General features: G+C 42.2%; 1 protein-coding gene across 7 annotated transcripts in view; it reads right to left on the bottom strand.

Moving 5' to 3' along the window:
* Kyat3 (kynurenine aminotransferase 3) overlaps positions 1-24,675 on the bottom strand; it is a 42,900-nt gene that overhangs the window by 8,840 nt on the left and 9,385 nt on the right. For 3 of the 7 annotated variants that reach the window (XM_038311297.2, XM_038311303.2, XM_038311298.2), the window contains 9 exons: positions 17,831-17,889; positions 16,937-17,081; positions 16,523-16,672; positions 13,712-13,798; positions 13,170-13,295; positions 12,957-13,077; positions 8,063-8,139; positions 6,087-6,176; positions 2,952-3,138 (listed from right to left, as the gene is read on the bottom strand). In XM_038311297.2, coding sequence (XP_038167225.1) covers positions 2,952-3,138; positions 6,087-6,176; positions 8,063-8,139; positions 12,957-13,077; positions 13,170-13,295; positions 13,712-13,798; positions 16,523-16,672; positions 16,937-17,081; positions 17,831-17,889 — 1,042 coding nt within the window. Of the gene's footprint in view, positions 1-2,951; positions 3,139-6,086; positions 6,177-8,062; positions 8,140-12,956; positions 13,078-13,169; positions 13,296-13,711; positions 13,799-16,522; positions 16,673-16,936; positions 17,082-17,830; positions 17,985-24,675 lie in introns of all 7 variants that reach the window. The other 4 variants (XM_038311299.2, XM_038311300.2, XM_038311304.2 and 1 more) reach the window with 2 other exon arrangements.

Raw genomic sequence — 24,675 nt, 5'->3', positions numbered from 1 at the left:
ATTTTGCCTTTAGTCTTTCTCTTTATAAAATTTGCAATAGCATTTCCCACGGTAGTTCAGGCTGTATGGGACTATGTGTCCCAGGTTGGCCTTGAACACACAACAACCATCCTGCCTTAGCTTCTTGAGTGCTGAGATTACTGATGTGTACCACCATGCCTGGCTACTTTCATTTTCTTTTTAAATTATTTATTTTGATTTTAATTGTGTGTATGCATATGGGAGTGTACATGGGTTTTGTGTGTGTGTGTGTGTGTGTGTGTGTGTGTGTGTGTGTTACCCAAGAAGGCCAGAAGAGGGAGTGTGATCCCTGGAGCTGGGGTTACAGGCTGTTGTGAGCTACCTAACTTGGGTGTCAGAAACTGAACTCTGATCTTCTGAAAGAACAATATGTGCTCATATACACTGAGTCATCTCTCCTTTCCAAGTCCCCTGGCTACTTTTATTCTGATGCTACCACTAGATGAAATTTTAATTTTTATCTCTAGAAAGGGGGGAGAACTAAATTCTAGTATAGGAAACAATCCATACACAGTAAATTAAAGTTTGTTCGTGAGGAGAGGTTGAGATGTTAATATTTCCCCCATAGGTAGTGTGTCATAAAGAGTGGATATCCTCTCATTTCCACATCAGAAAAGGCTTTCCATCCAAATCCTCTGGCTCCTACCTAACCATACTGTATCCAGAACTCAGACTTGAACAGGATGTGGGCACAGGATGCGCTGGCTCAGACACATGGAAAGGGTGCTTAGTGCAACTCTGAGATAAACCCTTCCTTCGAGTCTATTGTCTTGGGAAAGCTGGATCCAGCGGAGAACCTCGAGGGTCATTTCCCAAGTGTGCACCACCTATTTTCTCAGTAAGTGAACTTGGGTAGAAAACCTTGAAGATTTGAAATTGAAAGAGTAGCTGGTGGGAAGAAATTGGACAAGGGTCAGACGAGAGCCACAGGGTGCCCCAGTCTAAACAAGTTTCCTGAGGTACAGAAGGCTCTTCACCAAGATAAGGGTGTGTTCTGGGACAGGCACGTTGTAAAAACCCATGAAAGCCTTCCCTGCACCCTAAGGTGGGGCCAGTACTTGTGACCACTTCCTGGAAAGGGACTTCGAGCCCCAACTACAAGAAAGTCTCGCATCTCAGTTCTCTGAAACCTGTTATAATGAAAAAAATTACTAATGTCTAATGCTTGTGTATAGCAAAATGATTCCTACATGAATACAGAGCTAAGGGAGCCCCCTCCTACTTCAGGAGCGTCCCCACTTTCTCTTAATGAATCTATGTTCATGCTGCTACACCCCCCACAAAAAAACTAATCTACAATCATTCATTTGTCACATAAACTTGAATTTTCCTTTATTCCCTCTAGGTTTCTAAAATTTAGCATAAATGAGAAAGTTCAGTTTTTCAAATTCAGTGGCATATAATGTTACTACAATCTAAAATATTGAAAACCATATTAGGGTGATCATAATTAATCGATAATGAATATCAAAGATTTATTATTAATAATATTTTTAAGTATTAAAGAAATATAAGTTTTGTGTAAGAACTGTCGGAACATGGCCAAGGGAATGACACATGGTGAACAACGCCTTGGGGAACGCTAAGTGGCTCCAGGAAAAGAGGCGGAGGGCCTTCTACCTCAGGCGCATTTGTCCCTGGATTACTCTTGGATGTGGCCGCTTCACACCTCCTGTGACAAACATTTACCATTCAATCTATAAGGTATGTTTATTCTTGTTGGATGTCAGAACATAGCTAAAGAATCCAATCTGGGGAAAGGATATGCTGAGTGCCGTCCTCAATGTGCCCCGAATCTAGATAGGGTCCTCTGCCTTGCTTTCTTGCTTTCCCAGATACAATCTATAGCATGTGTCAGGCAACTGTGTTAAGACTGGTCTGTCCTGAGATAGTTCTGGGAGAGGGCTGTTAATATTCAGGATGTTAATATTTAGTTTGTGCTTACTGGTATTGGATTACATGTTTTTCTGATCATGTTTTTCTGAATTCAAACAACCTTCCTTGGATCATGGTTTTCGTTGTTACATTTATGTAAGAAAGTACACTAAATGAAGCAAGGTTGTGTGTAGTGTTTGACTGTAATCTTACCCATCCATTCTTTAAGGTCCTCAAATCCCAGATCTTGTAGACAGATCTGCATAGTTGGCGCCAAGGCCAACAAGATTCTTGTAAAACATTATTATGCTTCCAGCTTGAAGATTTGTGGGTGACAGGTCAGGATTATGTGATCAACATCAGTTGAAGGCAAGTCTAGTGACCTGAAGTCAAGGCGCAGAGCCCGCATGGTGGAAGGAGAGAAGTGATTTCCAATGCTGTCCTCTGCCCTCCACACATGAGCCTTGGCTGGTGCCCATGCCCCATGCAAAAGAAGTCAATATTGCCATGTGTTGAAAGCAGAACTGTGGATATTCCAGATACATGATTCTGGGAAGTTACTTAAGGCTTTGTAAGCCTTCCTGCCTGCAAAGGTGGCACTAGCAATGCTTTCTAGAAGACGGTATTTGAAAGCCTGGCATATAGTAGACTCTCAACGGATGTCAATCACTCCCCTATTCCCAGCATTCACCTCTGCAAACAGCAGGTATTCCCTGAGGCTTCACAGCATCTACCAAACAGCATTTAGAAAAGTTAGAAAAATGTTCATGAACTATTTCAAGTGTACCGCTTCACACTCAGAATTTCCAGGTACACCCTGGAACACGGTGAGAACAGTTCTGTAAGAGAACACTTTGGAACAACACCGACCTGATAGCAATTTACCAAGAGTGAAAATTCAGGTAAAAGTTCTGAAGGGAAAGTGAGCTGTTGAAATTGTTGCAATCATCCCTTCTAGAGATAAAATGCGTTCTGGCTCGGGCACCTTTCCCTCATATGTCTCTGCTTTCCTTTCAAACATACACGTGATGTGAAATAGCAAAGGCTTCACAAACCTAAGGAAGACACATCGGCGATGATGAAGTAACCCCCGTCAGGAATGATGGGTTTCAGGCCAACGCTGTTAAGTAAACGGATCATCCGATCTCTTTTTACTTCTAATTCCTTTGGCAGAGAATTAAAGTAACACTCTGGGTCATCCATGCGCTTGATATCAGTCCAAAGGGCCTGGGCTAAGGCTGCCTGCATGTTAAGATATAAAAGGGAAGGATGAGCATGGTAAAGTCAGTTATGGCTCAATTTACTGGAAGAATAAATAAAGGTTATTTAAGATTAAGATTTGTGGCAAGGAAGTCACTCAGGAAGTTACAGCCAGATTCCTGTGAACTATCCAGCTCCATGGGTTAATGGAGGAAGTTCTATGTAAATGTTTAAATCTAATATGACAAACAAAGGAAGACATAGAAATCCAAACCAAAAAAGAGGTGTCACATAAATATGGTGTCCTTGGTAACAAAGACATGAACTGTTTTCTACTGAGGTGAGCCGTCATCCAGTTTGTTAAATCTCAAGCTAGAGAATGTCCAGAGAGGTGACGGGGAGTCAGTGTTTCCCGTTACCTAGGACAGCACAGGAGGAAATTAAAGCCGGCCTGCTGTGTAGACAAGCCAATACAAGTTCCTTGTTCCTCAGAGGAAATGCTAAAATCATCCTGACCACAGCAAGGCGGTGTAAGTGAAATGAGGACTAAAAACAAGTATCTAGACTGTGGGGTTAACTCCTCCAGCGGTGGCGACTCAAGAAGAGAACAGAGAAGTGGGACCAAGAAAAACCAAAAATATAGAGCAAAGAACTTAATGTTTGTTTTCCTCTTACTCCATATGGTGAGTTCTTGGTCTCCAAGGTATGGGCATTGGCACGTATGGCCTTTGGGGGTGATTAGGCCAGAAGACTAGAGGCCCCAGGAATGGTACTAGCACCACTTCCATCATGGGAGAACACACTGGAAAAGGAACACCTATGAGGTAGCAGGTCCTTATCTGGCCGTGATGGTCAGATCCAGGAGAAACAAATTCCTTTCTTTATTAGCTACAAAATCTCTAGAATTTTGTTACAATGACTTTCCCAGACTAAGCCAGCAAGGATCAGGCAGGTGCCTGAGAAACATGTCAGGGCAGGACGATAAAAATAAGTCATAATCACAGGAGGAATTCAGCACAAAGTTCTACCAAACAGAAGGCTAGAGGGTTGGCAGGCAAAGTGAGCCATTTCGGTAAGAGCTGGGGACGAAACAGTTCACAACATAAGTGTGGCTCTGGCTTTCGTAAAACCTCCAATTAGTGCATACTGAAGGGTGGGTAGAGAGGGGAGGTGGAAAGGGCAGGGGAAAAATCTGTTCTGTGTGAGAGAACTGAAGCAAAAGACAGAGCATGATGCGGTGGGAAGGGGGCAAGACTACAGGGAAGTCTGTGGCAGGAGAATTTAGCAGTAAGACAGAATCAGCAACTCTTCAACACTAGGAAATCAGCATCCAAACACAGCTGTCTGTGGATTTTTCCTGAAATATAGACTAAGATGCTCAAGGAAACATTCTAGGATCTCAGCTGTACCTCTATGAGCAATCTGTTCATTGACTATAGAAGTCATTGCCCTGGGAAATCCAGAGCACAGAGACACAAATGGTTGTGCTAAGTGCGTCTGGATTCCTCTTGCTCAAGCCTGGTTATGTCGCCCAGTGACAAACACCACTGACTTAATCTTCCAGCTATGTCCAGAGTCCCATCTTTCTTCATCACTTCTGCTGTTCTCACCTTGGTTTAATCCACTAATATTTCTCTCGTGGAACTCTTCCCTTCCCTTCTCCCTCAGCGAAGCACCAGACTCCATTTGATAGCTTACGATCAAAACTGCCACAGCGTCCCATGTCCCTCAGTCCTAACAGTGACATATGTGGGCCAACTTGATTTGACTTCCAGCTACCGCTCAAATCTAAGGCTCTCTTACCCTTCCTCCTTGGTGACCTCATCCCAGCAGCTATGTTTATGATATGACAGTTATATTGTCTACTTCAGCCTGTTCTCTCAGGCCACAGGGCTCTTCTCTGGGTTAACTAGATGCTGTTTTCTCCATGAGGCTTACCCAATATGACATCATATATGCCCCAACCTGGATCATTACATCTTCCTTCTTCCCCACTTTCTCTTTGTATCTGTCAAAACCTGACATAATATATTTTAAAAGCGACTCTGTTATTTATGTCCCTCTACTGGGTGTTAAGCTCCTTGAGCGCAGTTGTTTTTTGTTTGTAAACTCTCTAATCTTCAGTAAATCTTCAATGAATAAATGGCTTTATTTTGAGGTGATAAAAATGAACTTATAATGAAACAGAGTTTTGGAACGAGCCTTTTTCATAAGGTTATTTTAGAGAATCACTAATGGGATTGTTTCCTACTGGGTAGACAACGTTGACGAGAAACTACCAAACAAGTTCAATGGGGTCAGTAGTTTTACTCTCTCGTGCCTCAACTGCCTTCTAGAACTAGAAGACTGTATCAGTATCTGGGGTATTCAGAGGAGAATGATAAATAGATCTGTTTCTAGAAACGTATACAAAAATAGCAACCGTTTAACAGAGACATGCATTAAGGGCCAGGAATGGTGGCACTTGCCTGTAATCCCACAGTTTGGGAGGTTAAGGCATGTGCTCAAGAAAAAGATTCACCTGGGAGTAAGAGTCTACCATCTATTAGGCCTTTACATACTGATGTGGGATTTATGCTATGAATATGTTTTATTACCATTGGTTAATAAAGAAGCTGCTTTGGCCTGTGGCAGGGCAGAATATAGATAGGTGGGAAAATTAACTGAGTGCAGGGAGAAAGAAGGTAGAGACAGGCAGATGCCTTGTAGCTTCCCAAATACTGTTTGTTCTCTGCCCGCTCCCACCTCCCATGGGTTCTTCCTATACTGTCCAGCTATGCTTTCAAGTCTCTGTGTGGCCTGGACCAGTCTTGAACTCAAGACTCTCCTGATTAAGCCTCAGTCATGCTAACATGACAGGCATGCACCACCACACCCAGTGAACTTTATTCAATGACTATCTGTCTGCCCCAGAATTCCCAAACTACGTTAGAAGGGCTTATTCATGAGGAAGCTATTTCATTCTCGCATGCACAAAGGCTAACACGTACCTGTAAAGGAGTTGCACAAGTGTACAAAGTGTTTTGTTGAACAGTCTGTAGATGCTTTATCAGGTGATGAGGGCCAATGCTCCAGCCAAGCTGGGAGAAGAGAAAAGCAGATTTCAAAAACCAATATAAGGATAGATATCATATCTAAGAGAGCAGTTAGTGCAAATGACAAACACAGGTAGTTCAGAAATGTCCCCAGGAGGAAAGTGGGGCAATGCTAGTTTTCGTGAAGTCCTTAGGTCTGTCTTCATCACTCACCCTGCCTTCTGAAGGTAAGAAAACCTGTGATCACTGTGAGCCCTTCCCTCGGCTGATGTGCCACTTCTGGTGCTCATGAGGAATAAGAGCCAGAAGTTATACTTGCTCTAAGTATAGGCACAAGTAACTCTACACGATGGCTCAGAGGACTCCTCCACAACTAAAGCACACTGTTTTTCACCTATTCTGCTAGCCCTCCCTGTCTAGCATTGGTAAGGCTGAAAGAGAACTGAATTTTAACTGGGGCATTATTCATTGTTGTTTCATGAGATGGTATCTCCTGTAGCCCAGGCTAGCCTTGAACTCACAAGTTAGCCAAAGAGAATGTTGGGGTCCTGATTTTCTTGCTTTTACTCCCTGTGGCTCAGGATTATAGATCCTGATGAATGTGTTGTCGTGATCAACAGGACAGTGGTTGGTGCAGGGACTCTGAAGGCAGGCTACCTGCCCTGGCTTGTCTTTATTAACAGTGTAATCTCAGGCAGGCAGTAAAAACTACTGTGACTTAGTTTTATAGTCTGTAAAACAGGGATGAAAACTTTGCCCACTTTATACTGTGCTGTTAAGAACGGAAAGAATTAGCATTGCTGAAAACACTTAGTGTTTGGGTCACAGTTAGAGCTGGAGGATTAGCCAGTGTTATCTTTCTCATTTCATATGTGAATTATTTTTGTAAAGAAAAAAGTATCATAAGTTGATCATTCATAACATTTAAAATTGCTTGATTTTTTTTCTTTTAAGGAAATTACTTGGTCTCAAAAAAATAATGAAACATGGGGCAGTGGTATGGTTGAGGGGTAAGGACTTGCTGGTTTCCGAGCCCGAGGACCCAAGTTCAGTCTCTGGGATTCACATGTTGGAAGAAGAAAACTGACTCCTACATATTACCTTCTGCCCTACACACACACGCACACACATGCACACACACACACACACACCACAGCACACATCTCCTGATGTGGGAGAGTCTTCTGTTTGTGTTGATTTCATTGGTTAATAAAGAAACTGCCTTGGCCCATTTGATAGGCCAGCCCTTAGGTGGGTGGAGTAGACAGAACAGGATGCTGGGAGTGAGGCAGATGCCTCAGACAATTGTCATGCCTCTCCTCTCTGGGCAGTCACCATGATTCTCCGACCTGAGACAGTCGCCATGAAGCCAGCCTCCAGGTCGGACATGCTGAATCTTTCCCGGTAAGCCACCACCTTGTGGGGCTACACAGATTACTAAATATGAGTTAAAGCAAGAGAGAGTTAGCCAGTAAGAGGCTAGAGCTAATGGGCCAGGCAGTGTTTAAAAGAATACAGTTTGTGTGTTGTTATTTCGGGTGTAAAGCTAGCCATGTGGGAGCCAGGCAGGACGAAAAACAGGCCTGCTCGCAGCTCCTCACTACAACCTCCCAGTCCCCAAATAAATACATGTAATTTAAAACAAAAAGGGTGAAGCTTGCATGAAAGCCAAACAAATCAGTAAATATGGAAAAGATCACTAAGTATAAAACTCCACATATATTATTCATGCATTTAAAATGCAAAATATTGTACAAAAATTAAATTAGGAGCTTCATTATTATTGTTATTAATTAATTAGTTATTTCCAAGTCAGGGGCTCTCTGTGTAAAAGTCTCCTATGGGGGTTGAACCCAGGGCCTTTCACTTGCAAAGCATGGGCTCTACTCCTGAGCCACACCCCCAGCCCAGCAGTACCCTCCTTCTCTTACCTTCCAACCTGTCACACTGAAAGTCTTGCCAGCACTTCCTATTGTTATTGTCCTCTCCCACATACCTGGAAAAGTGGCTTAAGAGGGAAAGAAACATAAGTCGACAACTGGCTACCAATGACTTTCTTTTCCAATTACTTTTCATTTAGTATAACCTAAATACACAAGGCAGACAACATGAACTCAGTGAGAATAGATATTAAATAGTATCAGTGTAGTTATTTCAGTCTTCTTTAGAAAATGCAAGGATAATCTACCACTGCACGAGCATCGCTACCTTCAATTTCAGAACATTTTTTCCAACCACACCCGAGTCGCCCGCCAAGCCATTCTTGACTGGTCTCTTCCAGTGTCATTCATTCACAACTGCCCATCAAATCCTTCTTAGAAACTAAGAGTGGCGAAGGAAACAGAGCAGAGGAGCCTGTGGTGCTGCCTCTAAAGGGCTTGAGGTCTCGCGGAGGAAGTGACATCAAGGTGGCAGCAGAGGCACCGTGCTGGGGCTGGAGTGGGGGCACATCAGCTTAGGCAGGCAGAAAAGGGGAGGGCAGACATTCTGTGCTACCATATGAAATGTAATCACTGTATTTTTTTTAATGAGCTAAGCAATTTGTCATTGAGTATTTTTTTTAACCATGTCAAAGTGGATACCCCTCTCTTTTTAAGGGGTCAGCTGATTAGCTGCTTAGGCTACAAGGAAAAATTTTCAAATGTCAGTGATTTAGTGTATGAATAGGTGGGGGTAGAGAGGAATATTCTTTGTGATGATTGAAATGGCAGTTTTGTCAGTGGGAGATATTTGACCAAGAATAAGAGGAAATTCTGTCATTTTCTTTCCTTCTCTTCTTCCTCTTCTTGTAATAGGATATGCCTTGAGGGCCATCAAAATGACTTGGTAGGTAGCAGCACTTGCCGGGAGAGCCTGAGTTGGATCTCCGGAATTCAGGAAAAGGAAAGAGAGACTGTAGTCCACAGAGTGGTCCTGTGGCTTCAACATACACCCTATCATGTGTGAGTGCCCAATCAATAAGAAGGATTTGAAGTCTTGTGATCTTCAGCAAATCATCTCAGTTATACTATTCCCTGGTGCTTATCATTTATAAGGAAACAGTACTTTTGGAGATCCTCTATACCCTTTTAGCATGAATATTGCCAAACTGAGCTATTACCCAGATTTTGATTTAAAAAATTACACCATTTATTTTTTAAGATTTCAAAGATTGGGGCTAGAGAGATGGTTCAGAGGTTAAGAGCACTGGCTGCTCTTTCAGAGTTCAAATCCCAGCAACAACATGGTGGCTCACAACCACCTATAATGAGATCTGGCGTCCTCTTCTGGTGTGTAGACATACATGCAGGCAACACATTGTATACATCATTAATAAATATATATTTAAAAATTTTCAAAGATTACAGCTATTCATTTAGTTTGTGTGTGGATGCATGCTCATGTCATAGTATATGTAAAATATTTTTTTATACTGTGTGAATATATGTCACTGTGATTGGTTTAATGAAGAAACTGGCCAATAGCTGGACAGGATTAGGTGAAGTGGGCAAACCAGACTAAGGACACTAGGAAGAAGGGTGTAGTGAGAGAAATTGCTAATGTGACATGGAGAGGAAACAAGAGGTGCAAGATGAAAGAGAGGTAATGCCATGTGGCAGAATGTAGATTAATAGAAATAGGTTCATTTGAAGTTGTAAGAGCTAGTTGGTAATAAGCCTGAGCTATCAGCCAAGCATTTATAATTTATATTAAGTTTATGGTTATTTGGAAACTGGGCAGGAAAGAAATGTCTGCCTACAAGTGCACATGTGTGAAGGTTACAGGATATGTGGGACTTGGTCCATTCCTTTTATCATAGGGGTCCTTTACATGGAATTCAGGTCCTCAGCCTTGGCAACAAGCACCTGATGATTGATCTATCGCTCTGGCCTATAAAATTTAATTTTCAAATGCTGGTCTGAGTTTTTAAATGGGAAATGATTCAAATGACATAAGAAATGTCATCAATGAGATGGTCAATGGTTGGTTCTGATACAATTTGGACACATGACACTTAGCTGTGCAATTAACATCTTGAAATACAAATCCTTTGCTGCTGTTTCTGTTTCTATTCTGGCCCTGAAGCAACATCAGTTCTCTTCCTTGGATCTAGCTGCCACCAAAATTTGAATGCAAACGATACACTCCTTCATAATCTGAGCCTGATCATTAAGCCTGCAATTCCACTTATCTCCAGATGTGGTTTCACCAGTGTCCTAGAAACACACTCAGCAAAAGCTTACAACACACACTGTGTCTGGGTAAGGCTTGATGCTGCTTGGTAACCCAGGCTGCAGTCGAGAGACTGTTTCCTTCTCACTTCAGCTGCTGAGCTCGACTTCCATAGTTTCTACCCCTATCTGGGCCATGCTGGCCTTGAACCCGAGATCCTCCTGCTTCACCCTCAGGAGTGGTGTGGGTAACAGGTGTGTGTTACCATGACTGGTTGGAGTTTCCATTTCTTCACAGTCACTATATATCATCTAAGTTGGCAGACACATGATTTGGTTCTGACTCTCACCCAAACCTGGATCTTATTAATCTTTTTAATGTAGTCTCAAAATCAATATATTTTGCTGGAGTTCTCCAAATATCATCACAGTCACTAGGGGGATCAAGTTAATGTACAGCAATTTGAAAAGTTACCTTAGGTTTTCATCCACAACGTTTTCTTAAGCCTTTGGCAGTTGCTGCCACTTATCTGATTTTGAAAGTTACAGAACACTTAACAGGAGGATTTAGTAAATGAATATTAATGACCAAGTCAGAAAAGCTCAACATTTGCTGCAACAGCTGTGTTATAGAGCCACAGATATAACTGGCATTTGAAAAGTATTATTTTATAGATATGGTGTTTTGCTTATATGTATGTCTATATACCAAAATGGTGCCCACAGAGGCAAGTAGAGGATGTTGGAACCCCTGGAACTGGAATCACAGATGGTTGTGAACCACTACGTGGAAGCTAGGAATAGAACCTGAGTCCTCCGGAAGAACAGCCAATGCTCTTAACTACTGAACCATCTTTCCGATCTAAAATTGGATTTAAAAAATTTTTCAATTTCCTGTTAGGCAGAATTGCTTCTAGTTTCTTCACGCCCCAGTTTCATCATGCAGGACACTGAGTTCTAGTGCATCTGTCAGCGATCCTCAGAGATGTAGCCTTCTGCAATGGTCTCAGCCTCTCGCCAACGCTTATGCCCTACTTTGTAATGCTGTGGAATAATCATTTCGTGCATAGCAAAGATGTGTCACTCGGCCTGATTTAATAAAAAGCAGAATGGCCAAGAGCTAGGCAGGATTTTGGGGGCAGAGAGACCGCTGGTAAGAAGAAGGCGGAAAAGCCAAGAGACAGAAAATAAACAAGAAATGTAGGAGGAGAGGTAATAGCTACAAGGCAGGTGGCGGCACAAAGATGAATATAAATGGGTTAATTTAGATTATAAGAGCTAGTTAGATACAAGCCTAAGCTATCGGCCGAACTTTCATAATCAATAAGTCTGTGAGTTGTGATTTGGGAGCAGGCAGGAGGGACAGAGAAGACTTGTTACATTCTAATCCTCTCAAGCCTTTGCTATTTCCTTCTGTCTCTGTGGCCATTTATAATGTACCGCCGTTAACAATGACGGTACACGTAACTTCTGTTCACACACATATGTACCTTTTACCATCTCCATGTTTCCTATTCATCTTACTCAGCAAAGACATCTGATCGCCTAATGTTCTAATTTGCTTTCTAATTTTCCACGATTAATGTCATGGGTGAAAGCAAATTCGGGGAGGAAAGGGTTTATTTGGCTTACACTTTGCTGTCACAGTACATCATTGAAGAAGCCAGTGCTGGGACTCATTAACAGCTCAGGAAGCACAGCAAAAACCATGAAGGAATGCTGACCCACGCGCTCACGCTCACTTGCTTTCCTTACAGAGCCTAGGACCACTAGCCTAAGGATGGCACTGCCCACAGTGGAGCGCACCTTCTTATATCATCAAGACATTTTTCACGGAGGTAGCCAAAGGACTATGTGATTCAGGAATTCTTCAGTTGGGATTTCCTCTCTTGACTCTGGTTTGTGTCACGCTGAGGCACTCCTCCTACCATGTGTGGGACTCTAACATGGAAAATGAGAATTTAGAAGAGACCAACACAAGTAATAATCTCATCCTTCTGGTAAATTAGAAGCAAAATGCATAGATTCTGTTTAACGATATAGGGAAAGACAAAATAAAAGTGAAGGAAGCGAATGCTGGAGGTGAGGGAGACTGATCTGGGAACCAAGATCTGAGGGAATCGTGGACACCAGAGGGAGAATGTTTCTAGGCAAAGGCAAGACAGTGCAAGACCCAAGGTTACCCGCACAGCTTACAGTTCTACAGCTGAGAGCTTGGGCCAGCCCAGTTGATACGACAGTATTTGGGTGAGGTAGCCTGGTAGCAATTGCAAAATCCCACTGGGGACAGAACAGCAATAGTTTGCCATTCTATAATTCCTTGCTGTTATTTGGGCAACTCATTCATCACAGTCACAAACTGCTTCATGAAAAGCTCTGTCCCCAGTGTCTTATATAGCGAGGAACAGCAGGATTCTTGTTAAGAGGCCAAAGACAGGCAAAAGACCTACTCTGCTCACGTCCCAGCTTTATGGTGTGATCTCAAGTCCCTTCCCCCACTGGAACATCTGTTCATCAAGCTGAGCTTTAATCTCTCAAGCATGCTCCATCTAAATGCCCCTCGTAAGTGCGCACGTAGATACCCATCACAGAGACTATTTTAAAGCTGGCCTGGATCCTTTGTTCCACATGTGTCCAAACCCGCTCAGACTGGAGACTCCGTCCGAATCAGTACCTATTTTTATATGCTTATGTCCAGTATAGACAAGCCATTCATAAACCTCATCACTGATGCACAGGGTGTCATGCTTGATGCAAAGGTCAGCAATGACTTGCAGCTCCTCTCTGGTATACACCTACACATATTAAAGGAAAGGGCACAGCCAATTATTCTACACGTGAGAAAACTAGGGACTCCCAGCCTGTGTGAGCAAAGAGGCTCGCTTACCTTGCCAATGGGGTTATGTGGAGTATTTAATATAATGGCTTTAGTCTTAGAACTAAATTTACTTTCCAGTTCTTGAGGATTGAATGTCCAGTCAGAACTAGACCACTTCATCCCATCCGTAGGTTTCTAAGCATGAAGAATAAAGATGGGATTTGAACGAATTAATTCACGTTTACTGTCTTACAAACAACCTAGTAAAGAAAGAAGATTAAAGACAGACCCGACAAAGGTAACTGAATAAATGACTAATGAAGAACACAGACACAAATAATTAGGCTCTAATTCAACCTCGAGAACTGGAGGCCCCGAGTCTTATGTACACACTTGTTTAAGGAAACAATGAACGCTGTCAACAAACAGCTGTTCTTCCTTCCCAGAAGCCGTCTGTATCTATGGGCAAGGTGTGACACCGTAAGGCTGACAGAGGAGTCGGTGAGTCACCTTGGCTACTGGATTCATTATTTTCAAAAGACTTAGCTATATCTTCAATGACAAAGTAATTTAAAACATTCTTCAGGTCAGCGGATGGTCTGCGAACTTACAGATCTCAGGGGAATAAACACAGGTGTTGCTCCGGCCATTCTCACCATGGGCTCATAACAGTCATAAAAAGGCACCATTATGATCACCTGAGATAAAAGCAAACAAGAACACAGGGTATCAGCCAGCAATTCACCTCCGGAATGTGACGCCTCTTATGTGGGAGGCGCTGTACTGAGTGACAAGATGCAGCAATGGCAAAAGACAGGCTCAGTCTTCATGGAGCGAACGTCTGAGTGCAAAAGACCCTGGATATAAAGGCATCCTCGGAGTCAAAGATGGAGTTCTTGGTCTCTCGGGAGATCTACAGAGAGGCTTACAGTGGGGACATTCAAAATTGTCAATTATTATAGGTGCACACACAGATTTATCTGGTGCCTGGACTGCTCATCATATTCTCAAAAGTATGTTCTGAGCAGAACCAGTAAGGGTGGTTTTTTTTTTTTCTCTTGTATTTCAAGTTAGAAAACAAAATGCAGGAGGAACTTGATAGACCAGACAGTGATAGGAGCAGGATTTCAGGAAGTGACATTGCTCTCATTTCAAGAGTGGAGTGCTAATTGGAGACAGTATGTTGAGAGTAAACATTTGAGTCGGGGTCAGAGTGGATGCTATTGTTCTTGTGTGATGCCCACAGCCCCTCCGCCCCATATGCGGTGTCTGGCATCTTTTCCTCCCAGTCCTTGGATCAGATTTCTCACCTCTCAAACTCCCCTCCAACCTCCCTTGCTGCAGCTTCAGACTGAGGAGCTGATCTTGTCTGCTGCCATCACACCCCAGCCTGCAGACTCAATCTAGAAACTCTGCCTTTCTTTTATCTCTGTGGTGGTTTGAGTGAGAAGGGCTCGGCAGGCTCATGTTTGCCCACTTGGGCCCTAGTTTATGGAACTGTTTGGAAAGGATTAGGAGGTGTGGCCCTGTTGCAGGAGGTATATCAGTGGGGTTTCAAAAGCTCACTCCAGCTGGGTGGGGGTGGTGTATGCCTTTAATCTCAGGCAGAGGTGGCGGATCTAGGGAGGCAGAGACAGGGGGATCTCTGTGAGTTTGAGGCCAGCCTGGTCTACAGAGAGAGTTCCAGGACAGACTCCAAAAAGCCACAGAGAAACCCTGTTTCAGAAAACTAACAGATAGATAGATAGATAGATAGATAGATAGATAGATAGATGATAGATAGATAGATGATAGATAGATGATAGATAGATAGATAGATGATAGATAGATAGATAGATAGATAGATAGATGATAGATAGATAGATAGATACATGATAGATAGATGATAGATAGATAGACAGATAGATGATAGATAGATAGATAGATAGATAGATAGATGATAGATAGATAGATAGATAGATGATAGATAGATAGATGATAGATAGATAGACAGATAGATGATAGACAGATAGATAGATAGATAGATAGATGATAGATAGATAGATGATAGATAGATAGATAGATAGATAGATAGATAGATAGATAGATAGATAGGAAAGCCCACTCCATTCCACTCGGCCCTCCCTCTGTCTCATGGCTGTTGTTTCAACATGAAGTCTCTCGCCACTGCTCCAGCATCATGACTGTCGCCTGCCTGCTGTCACGCTCTCTGCCATGATGGCTATGGTCTCTTCTCGCCCTTGAATCTAAGAAGACGCCTGATTAAATTCTCTCTTGTAAACTGCCTTGGTTATGGTATTTTTGTCACAGAAATAGAAAAGTAACTAAGACCATCTCCTTCCTTTCACTGAAATAAGATATTTACTAGCCCTGACTGATCTCTGACCCTGGCTTAACCTCCCGTGTTCTGGGATGGCAGGCGTGTGCCACCACACTTGCCTAGCTTTTATACCGTTTTAATTACATTTATTTGTTTAGTTGTTGTGTACATGTTCTTGTGTGCACCATGGGACATGTGCAGGAGTCAGAGGATAACTTTTGGTTCTCTTATTCTATCATGTGGGTTCTGGGGATCAAATTCAGGCTTGGCAGAAAATGGCTTTATCATATGAGCCTCCTTGCCAGCCCAGGGAGCCACTTCTCCAGCCCGTGCTTTTATATATTTTTTAAAAACCTAACCCTATTTCGTGAAAATGTCATATAATTTTAATTTTTGTGCTTATATTAATGTTCAGTGTTCCCTAAATTTAAGAATTATTTTTTTACCTTTTACATGTATAAATAACAGTGCTATATTTGTGTATATAGTTCTCTTTTTTAAATGACCAGTTGAATAAATTCACATGATGGTTACCTCTAGAGGAAAGAATATAAGCTTGTTTACAAACACACACACAGAGTCTAATGTTTTTATTGAATTTGTGTATGTGTCTGTGTGTGTGGAGAGGCGGGTGTGCATGCCAACCACGTATGAAGTTATGTCAGCTTGGGCCAGTCTCAAAAACAATAAAGCAAACTAGCTAATTAACTAAGAACTTTACAAAGTGAACAAATATCGCAGACATAATAACAAATGAAAGGAAAAACAAAGCAAAACTCAAGAGCCTGTACCATCTTATTCCCACTGCTATCCAATCAAAGAGCCGTGAGAATGAACTGGGGTGCAGATTACAGAAAAAGGGTGAACTCTGGGAGACAGACATCAGGACAGGGCTTAAAGCCTCTGGACGCTGGGAAGATGCAGAATCATCGTGTGTGCTATAGTTATATGGTAATTTATCCCACTCTACATTAAAGGCTTGCTTGAATGTACCCTCACGAGACCTCAAAACCGATTGAAAGAGAAAAAGAAAGGAACAAAATGAGAAGGTTCCAACGTGGGACAGAAGCACTGAGGGTTAGGATGGTGTTCATATACTTACCTCATCTCCCGGGTCAACTAATCCTTGAATGGCATTAAAGAGAGATCCATATCCTCCCACTGTCACAAGGATTTCTTTATTCGGGTCAATTTGATTTTGATAAATTTTTTCGTATAAGCAGGACAGAGCTTTCACAAGTGGTGGATGACCCTGTTGTATTAAAGATAAAGACAAAACAATTTCAGAATAACAGTCAATGCAGGGCCAAAACAGGACTGTCAAAGGCTGGAAGTTGGGGAGGATTCATCCCAAGAGGTAAGGGCAAAGGGCTTCTGAGTTTCCAGGTTGGGACGGTTGATCCTAGAAAATGTCCTTTAAGAAGGAGTGGTACACACACACACACACACACACACACACACACACACACCAGCTTGACGTATCAGTATATGCCCCACATGGTCCCGATAGACTCACAAAGCCCCTTGTGTACTGATTCAGGTTATCAGTTAATGCAGCCTTTGATAATTCTTCCTTTACATATGAAGGAGGGGATATATCTGGGAGGCCTTGTCCAAGATTCACAACAGCAGGATCTGCAGCCAACTTAGTAAATTCAACCCTGATTAAAAAAGGAAACAACTAAAATTAGGAAATTATAGAGTTAGCTTAATTATCATATGTGATCAGGCAGTGGTAACTCATGCCTTTAACCCTAGCACTTGGGAGGTAGAGGCAGTTGGAGCTCTCAGTTCAAGGCCAGCCTTGCCTACAGGGTGAGTTCCAGGACAGCCAGGGCTACACAGAGAAATACTGTTTTGAAAAACAAACAAAAAATATCATATGTTCTCATTAAAAAACAAAAAAAATAGGACTTTGTCTTAGAGATAAAACACAATGGGTTCCCAACAAAAATGTTACCACCCACGGAATGAATTTATCTAGCAAATGATGGTTCAAAAAAATGACCTTATATTCCTTAGAGACCTCAATTTAATAACATTCATATTTGCGTCATATTTGTATGTAGGTATATTAATGTCTGTAAATGTTTGTAATCCCAGGAAGGAAGGCTGAAGCAAGAGGCTCAAAAGTTTGAGGCCAGTTTGGGCTACCTACATAGCAAGGCCTTACTTCAAGAAACAAAGAAAAGGAAACTGTTGTCAATTTCATGAAAGCATCAGTCAAACTTAGTTTTAGATATCCTCTGCTATGTATCCAGTGCTAGCCCAGGGACTACCATCCTCTCATTCAAGCTTAATCAATGGGGGGAATTAAATGAAAGGCTTCATTATTGGATTGTGGCTGAAGCTAAAACCCAGTTTAAGGAACACAGGAAAGCTCACATGATCATTCGTCTAAGACACTCACCACACATTGCTGTCCAGGCCTTCGATTCGTTTGGCATTTTTGAATTTCAAAGCCATTTTCTGAAAGATATATATTGAAGGCTTCTTTTAATTCTTTAGTCAAAATTCAAAGAGGCCAGTAAACAATGGCCACTCTTCCTTTTGTCTTCTGTTACCTTGTAAAAATGGTACCACAAAAAGAAGTTTTAGAACCCAGTGCAAAATTCTAAGGAATTGTCAACTCTTCCCTACTGTTCTACAGAATGTTTTTCCTTGTGGCCCCCATAGCTTTACACTCAAGAACAAAATATCACCCCAGCATGAAGAGCTAATCAGTTTAAAGGCTTGAAACACACTCTAGAGCTCAATCATAACACCAACAGAAAAGATTTCAAGAGAATCTTGAGCCACGCCATAAAGTTTGCATAACATATTGTACATCCATAGGTCTATAAGGAAGTCCCTCCTACGGCCTACAGGAAGAACTCAATAAATAATTCTATACTGCTTAATTACAGATACTGATGCTAACACTATGAAGCAATGCTTATGTATCAGACACTATGCTGCGTGCTTTACATGACTTAAATTTTAACATTCACATCAGCCCTATGTAGCATTATGAACCCCATTATGCATGAGCAAAACTGAGGTACCATGAAGATGGAGAAGAAAAGAACTTTTTATATCTATCAACACTTGTACAACAATCTCAAACAGGCCCAGCCCAAGATTTGAGCCCATGACCTTTCTTGATAGCCCATACTTACATTATCTTCTACTGGTTTTCACATACTAAGACCTTCTAAAGTACATGACTGTAGGTTGTAGCGTAAAATATAGCAGTCATTCCCATTAGGTCTGCTAACACCAAGCAAGCAAGCTAAGACTGTAGCAGGAAAATATTATAAGTTATAATTACCATACCATACACGCTATTTCAGTTCTTTCAATTCAAAAGTTATATTTTGACTATTTCTCAAAAGTATTGAATTAGCTTTGAGTTCATTGTTAGCAGGCTGGTGGAAATAAGAAAAATGATTGACAGCATTTTTGTAAGGAATTTTATAATAGAATATTAAAGCAACTTTAATTCAATCTGGAAGAGAGATAATGATAATGGTTATTAAATAGAACATTGTTCTCATTCTATTTCCAATAACGATACCAAAGAAATAGCTTTCTCAGCCTCCTATTTATAATCTTTGAAACTCCCGTGAAAGGAATCATGAGTAAACTCTCTGGAGGCTAACACGCTTCTAGAACAGCATTTTGATGAAGTCCCACCTGAACATGGTGCTACTCTAGAGAATACAAATATAAAACTCAAAAGACCCTGCAGAACAGAAAAGGATATTTTTAACAAAGGCATTTGCCACTTTCTGAAAATGTGTTGAGAACTTAATGATTCACTCAGCACATGATCAGAAATGCAAAGTAGATTTATATATTTAAATAAAAACAGGGCTGGGGAAATGGCTTAGTGGGCAAATCACTTTCTGGGTAAGCATGAGGCCCTGAGTTTGTATCCCAAGCACCCATGTAGAAGCCAGGTTCTCCCATGGCTTGTAACTCCAAGACTGGGGGACAGAGATAGCATGGTTCCAGGGGCTCCCAATCCAGCCAATACATCTCACACAGTGAACTCCAGACAATACATCTCACACAGTGAACTCCAGACAATACATCTCACACAGTGAACTCCAGACAAAACCAATAACTGACCCTGCTTCAAAAATAAGGTAGAGAGCAACCGAGAAAGATACCCAACATTGACCTTGAGCCTCCAAATACTCACTTGTAGGCATGCGCACCCCCCTGCATGCACTGTTCCCCCGCAAACTGAAAATGAAAAGTTCTTATGGGGTGCCATAGACAACACAGACATGGAGTACTGTGGGAGCCCACGAATGACCCAGTTTCCATTTGGAGCCATTTTTGACTTAAAGAAGTCCTTTGAGTTCAAGCTTGCCTGATCTTCTTTTTCTTATAACCTTGAAGGCTGTGAGAGACTTCTGATTTATCAGTCTATCTAGTAGAGAGTATACCGCTGATGTCAAACCTCAGGAACCTCAAGAAAGCAAGGCTGCTTCCGAGCAGCAAGCACATGTTGGAGAGGAGGCTGCTCACTCAAGGACAGGAATGGTCTTGTGGTTAGATACCGACTGACCGTCTGTGCTGTGCTTTGTTCTGCTAAGCAAGTTCTGAAGTAAACTCTGGGCTGTTTGGCTGCTTGGGCATGACCAGACAGACCTTCTGGTTCTATCCTGTCTTCTGTTTCTTTCATGTGACTTTTCTTTGGCCTTGAGAATCCCCTATCCAGAAACCCTAGCTGACTTTGTAGGAGTGGGCTCCTACAGAGTACAACTATTTCAACTTAGTTGAGAAAAAAAAGCACATTTTGATTTAATTTTATTCAAAGTGTCTGTCTAAGTCATTTTCTCTTTTGCCACTGCCTCTCCTCCATCACAGTTCAATGTCTCAAACACTTTTCAAATGATGTACGTTAGCTCTACTATGCATGTAGTCTTTCCTCTCTCAAAACTGTCCTCTTTCTACAACAGCGTCTCTCAGCCTCACTATAGAGCAGCGGTTCTTAATCTTACTAATGTTGTAACTTTGTAACACAGTTGTAACGAGACTTTCCTTTAGCTTAGGCTTATCCTACTAGCTCTTATAACTTAAATTAACGCATGTTTTGCCATGTGCCTTTTATCTTTCTTTCATTCTGTATGTCCGACTCCATCCATGTTTTATTGGCATCACCCTGCACCTTGATATCTCCTACTTCCTTTTCTTTGTGCCCTGAAGTACCACCTGTACCTCCTGCCTCGCTATTGGTTGTTCAGCTTTTTATTACACCAATCACAGCAATAAATTTTCACTCCATATACAAATACCCCACAACATACAGTTCCGCTTGTTGTGGGGACCCCCAACCATAAAAGTATTTCATTGCTATCTCATAATTGTACTTTTGCTACTATTATAAATCATAATGCAAATACATCTGATATATGATCCCCAAAGGATCATGACCCACTGCTGTAGAGACTTCACTAAGCATTTCTCCTCCCCTAAATTCTATACTGGAAATAAGATTGTGCCAGGTAGACTGAGTTTTTAATAGTCGTAAACAGAACAGCAAGCACTTCCTTTGCCTGGCAAGCATTCATTTCCCTTTCTTGGAGATGAGACTGCTTCTGTGGAGGACGCACGCTCCGTACTAATTCCCTGGTCTGCACAGCCAAGTCCCTGCACTCGGTTCACTCCTCCTATCCCATCTGCTACCTTTGCTGCTCTCCCACGTCAAGGTCTTCTATGCCTATGTGCGCCTGTTAAATACAGCATTTTCTAGTATTCATTTATTATTCATTTGTTCATTCAGTTGTATGCTCTTAGATTATGAAAATACCTTGTGCACTGCTATGTCAGTCAAGTTTCTCCACAGAAACAGAACCAATAAGAAGTGCGAGAGACGGGAGGCAGAGGCAGGCGGATCTCTGTGAGTTCGAGGCCAGCCTGGTCTACAAGAGCTAGTTCCAGGACAGGCTCCAAAGCCACAGAGAAACCCTGTCTCGAAAAACCAAAAAAAACAAACAACAACAAAAAAAAGAAGTGCGAGAGATTTATCTCAAGACTTGGCCATGCAGCTGCTGGGGGAGGGGGAGCTGGTCAGTCAGAAATATGCAGAGCAGGCAGCAGGATAACACCTGCATTACAGCTGGAATCTGAGGTGAGGATCTTCACTTCCTAGGTGGTGCTCATTAGGTTTCTTTTCTAAGACATCGACTGAACAAATCTCATCCACATTAGGGCTGCTATTCAGCGTTCCTCAAGCACATTATTTTACATCTTAATTTTATTTGAAAACTCCCTTCACAGATCACTACACTGGTGTCTGAACACGTATTTAGGTTCTTAGGTATCTGTCAGCCAAGTGCATACCAGCAGAGTCTACGACACAGTCCTATGCACAGTACATGGTGAACTTTCAACACATATATGATGAATGAAGAGATTCGTTCACATTATCATGTCAGCGAGATTAAGTTAGGTACGTATGTCAGCTTAAGTTAATCGACATACTGCAATAATGAAAGACCCCAGCATTTTGAGATTTGAGGGCCTTTTCCTTGCTTCTGTGTATACCTCACTAATTCCTGAGTTTCTGGGGGGATTCTCCCGCCTCAGTCTCCCATCTACCTACACATACTGTCATGTTCAGTTTTGCGTGGGTTTGGGAGATTGGAAAACAGGCTCTTACACTTTTGCATCAAGTGCCTTAATCTCGGAACAATCTCTCCAGCCCTGATGCATTAACAGCATAGAATTATAAAGGTTTCCTTTTGCTTACACCACATGGGCATTTAAACTCAGCTGCCGCCCTGCTCCACGTCATTCATCCTGAGACATAAGTCAGCCTCTGGGAAGAACACAGCCTACTTTAAAACAAAGAGATCCATCTTAGAAGACCCTGTTTGGATATATACACATCTCTTCTGTTTATACATTTTTTTTTTTTTTTGTCAAAGCGATTTCATGGTTGATGTTGGGACGCTCTGCCCAGCCCCACTCCTGTTCCAGACCCCGCCCCTGAGAAAGCCCACCACTGGCAGCTCCTCCCCCAGAACTGCTCAAGACCACCTATATGGTATTTAAGACCTTGCCCATAGATCTTCCATAGATCTCATGCCTTCCTGAGAGTTACCTGGGAGTTGCCTCGCTCTGCTCTGTTGATTGAATCTGGATTTATTAATTCTGTTTGATTTGATTTATTACTTCCCCAAAAACCGGGGATCCAGTACTTCCCAGCTGAGCCTCGGAGCCAGGTTATATGACTGGTCAGGAGAGGAAGCAGTATGTGCTTGTGGGAGTGACTAAGTAAAGCCGTGGGAGTCCAGCTCCCGTGGGGTGTAGGTCCCAAAGCGGAGGTGTGGAGTGGGTGAGGGGAAGGACACTGGCCCAAGCTGAAGGTGAACTGGGATGACTGCTACTTTATTGCATAACAGATTCAATGGGAACAAGGGGGCCTGTGAGCTGGGGTGTGGCTTCTGATTAGGGGCCGAGGAAGCTAGTATTGACCTTCACAAGTTAAAAGGCACCAGTCAAATATAAAAGGGCCACAAGTTCCTCTTGCCAGAGATAAGAATAACTCCCTTTTTAGAAACTTTCTCCAAGCCCTACAGAGAATGGGAGCTCTTATCTAAATGCCTGACCTTGGGAAAAGGACTTTCTCTATTATGGAATATTGAAGTTTTTTTTAATATGACTTAGTATATCCAAATAACTAAAGTTTAAAGTGAGCAAAGATGAGGGTAGAAAAATATTACTGTGAATTTGAGTATATGGGCAGAGACATGTAGGCCACCCAGACCTGAATAATTACACAGATACTATATTAATTACAGCACTGTTTGCCAATAGCTTATGCATGTTTCTAGCTAACCCTTTCATCTTAAATTAGCCCATTTCTATTAATCTGTGTGTCATCACGAGGTTGTGGCTTACCAGTAAGTTTCTGACTGGCAGCTCACACCTTTTTCCTTCAGCAGCTACATGGTATCTCTCTGACTCTGCCTGTTTTCTCTCTATGTCTCTGTTCTGATTTGCCACCTGAATTTACTCTACTAAGCCATTGGCCAAAACAGCTTCTTTAATAACCAATGGTAATAAAATATATTCATAGCATACAGAGGGGAATCCCACAGCATGAGTAGACCTTAGGAATCTATAAATCTTGATTATCAAATATACCTTATTTATCAAACATAAGTTACTCATCTAAACTTTCTAGCAGCTTGGTGGTAACTTGTGTAGGAATAGGTAGAGTTATCACACTATATGGTTCCATGGTGGTGGTGATTTTTTCCAAAGAGTTATTTTGTTTAAAAAGGTTGCCATTTCAGAGACTTGACTCTAGAGGGGTTCCCAGGTGTCCAGGAAGATGCCCCCAGCTAGTCCCTTGGGCAGCTGAGAAGAGGGAGCCAGAAATGGCCAGATCCTATTGCCATACTCATGAATATCTTGCATATCACCATAGAACCTTCACCTGGCGATGGATGGAGATAGAGACAGAGTCCCACATTGGAGCACCGGACTGAGCTCCCAAGGTCCTGATGAAGAGCAAAAGGAGGGAGATCATGAGCAAGGAAGTCAGGACCATGAAGGGTGCGTTCACCCACTGAGATGATGGGACAGAACTAACGGGAGATCACCAAGTCCAGTTGGAATGGGACTGATGGAACATGCGACCAAACCAAACTCTCTGAATGTGGCTGACGGTGGAGAATGACTGAGAAACCAAGGACAATGGTGATGGGCTTGAACTCTACAGCATGGACGGGCTCACTGTGAGCCTTGTCAGTTTGGTTGCTCACCTTCCTGGACCTGGGGGGAGTTGGGAGGACCTTGGACTTAACATAGTGAAGGGAACCCTGATGGCTCTCTGACCTAGAGAGGGAGGGAGTGGAGGTATAGGTGGAAGGGAGGGGAGGGAAGGGGAAGGAGGGGAGGAGATGGAAATTTTTATTAAAAAATGAGGGAAAAAATTGAAAAAAAGGTTGCCATTTTATACATTTTTCATCTTTCAAAACCTGAAAAAATGGTTCCCAAAGGAAAAGGCATAAGGGTACCCCCATAATGCATAATGAGAATCATTAAAAATGAAAATAAACAGGTGCTGGAGAATTGTGTTCTGCACAATCGAAATGCTGGAACTTTGTCAAGTAGCAATGGTCGCCATACAGTGAAGATCAGTCAGGTCATTGTTACAGGTTGAATTTGGTCCCTCTCAATTACATAGGTTGAGGTCCTAACTCTCAGTACTCAGAATGTGTCCACAGATACAGGGTCACTGGGGTCTCA

This window comes from Arvicola amphibius, chromosome 14, assembly GCF_903992535.2.
Source record: "Arvicola amphibius chromosome 14, mArvAmp1.2, whole genome shotgun sequence".
Lineage (NCBI taxonomy): Eukaryota > Metazoa > Chordata > Mammalia > Rodentia > Cricetidae > Arvicola > Arvicola amphibius.
The sequence above is the reverse complement of the archived record's forward strand: the minus strand, read 5'-3'. Positions and strand labels throughout refer to the sequence as shown.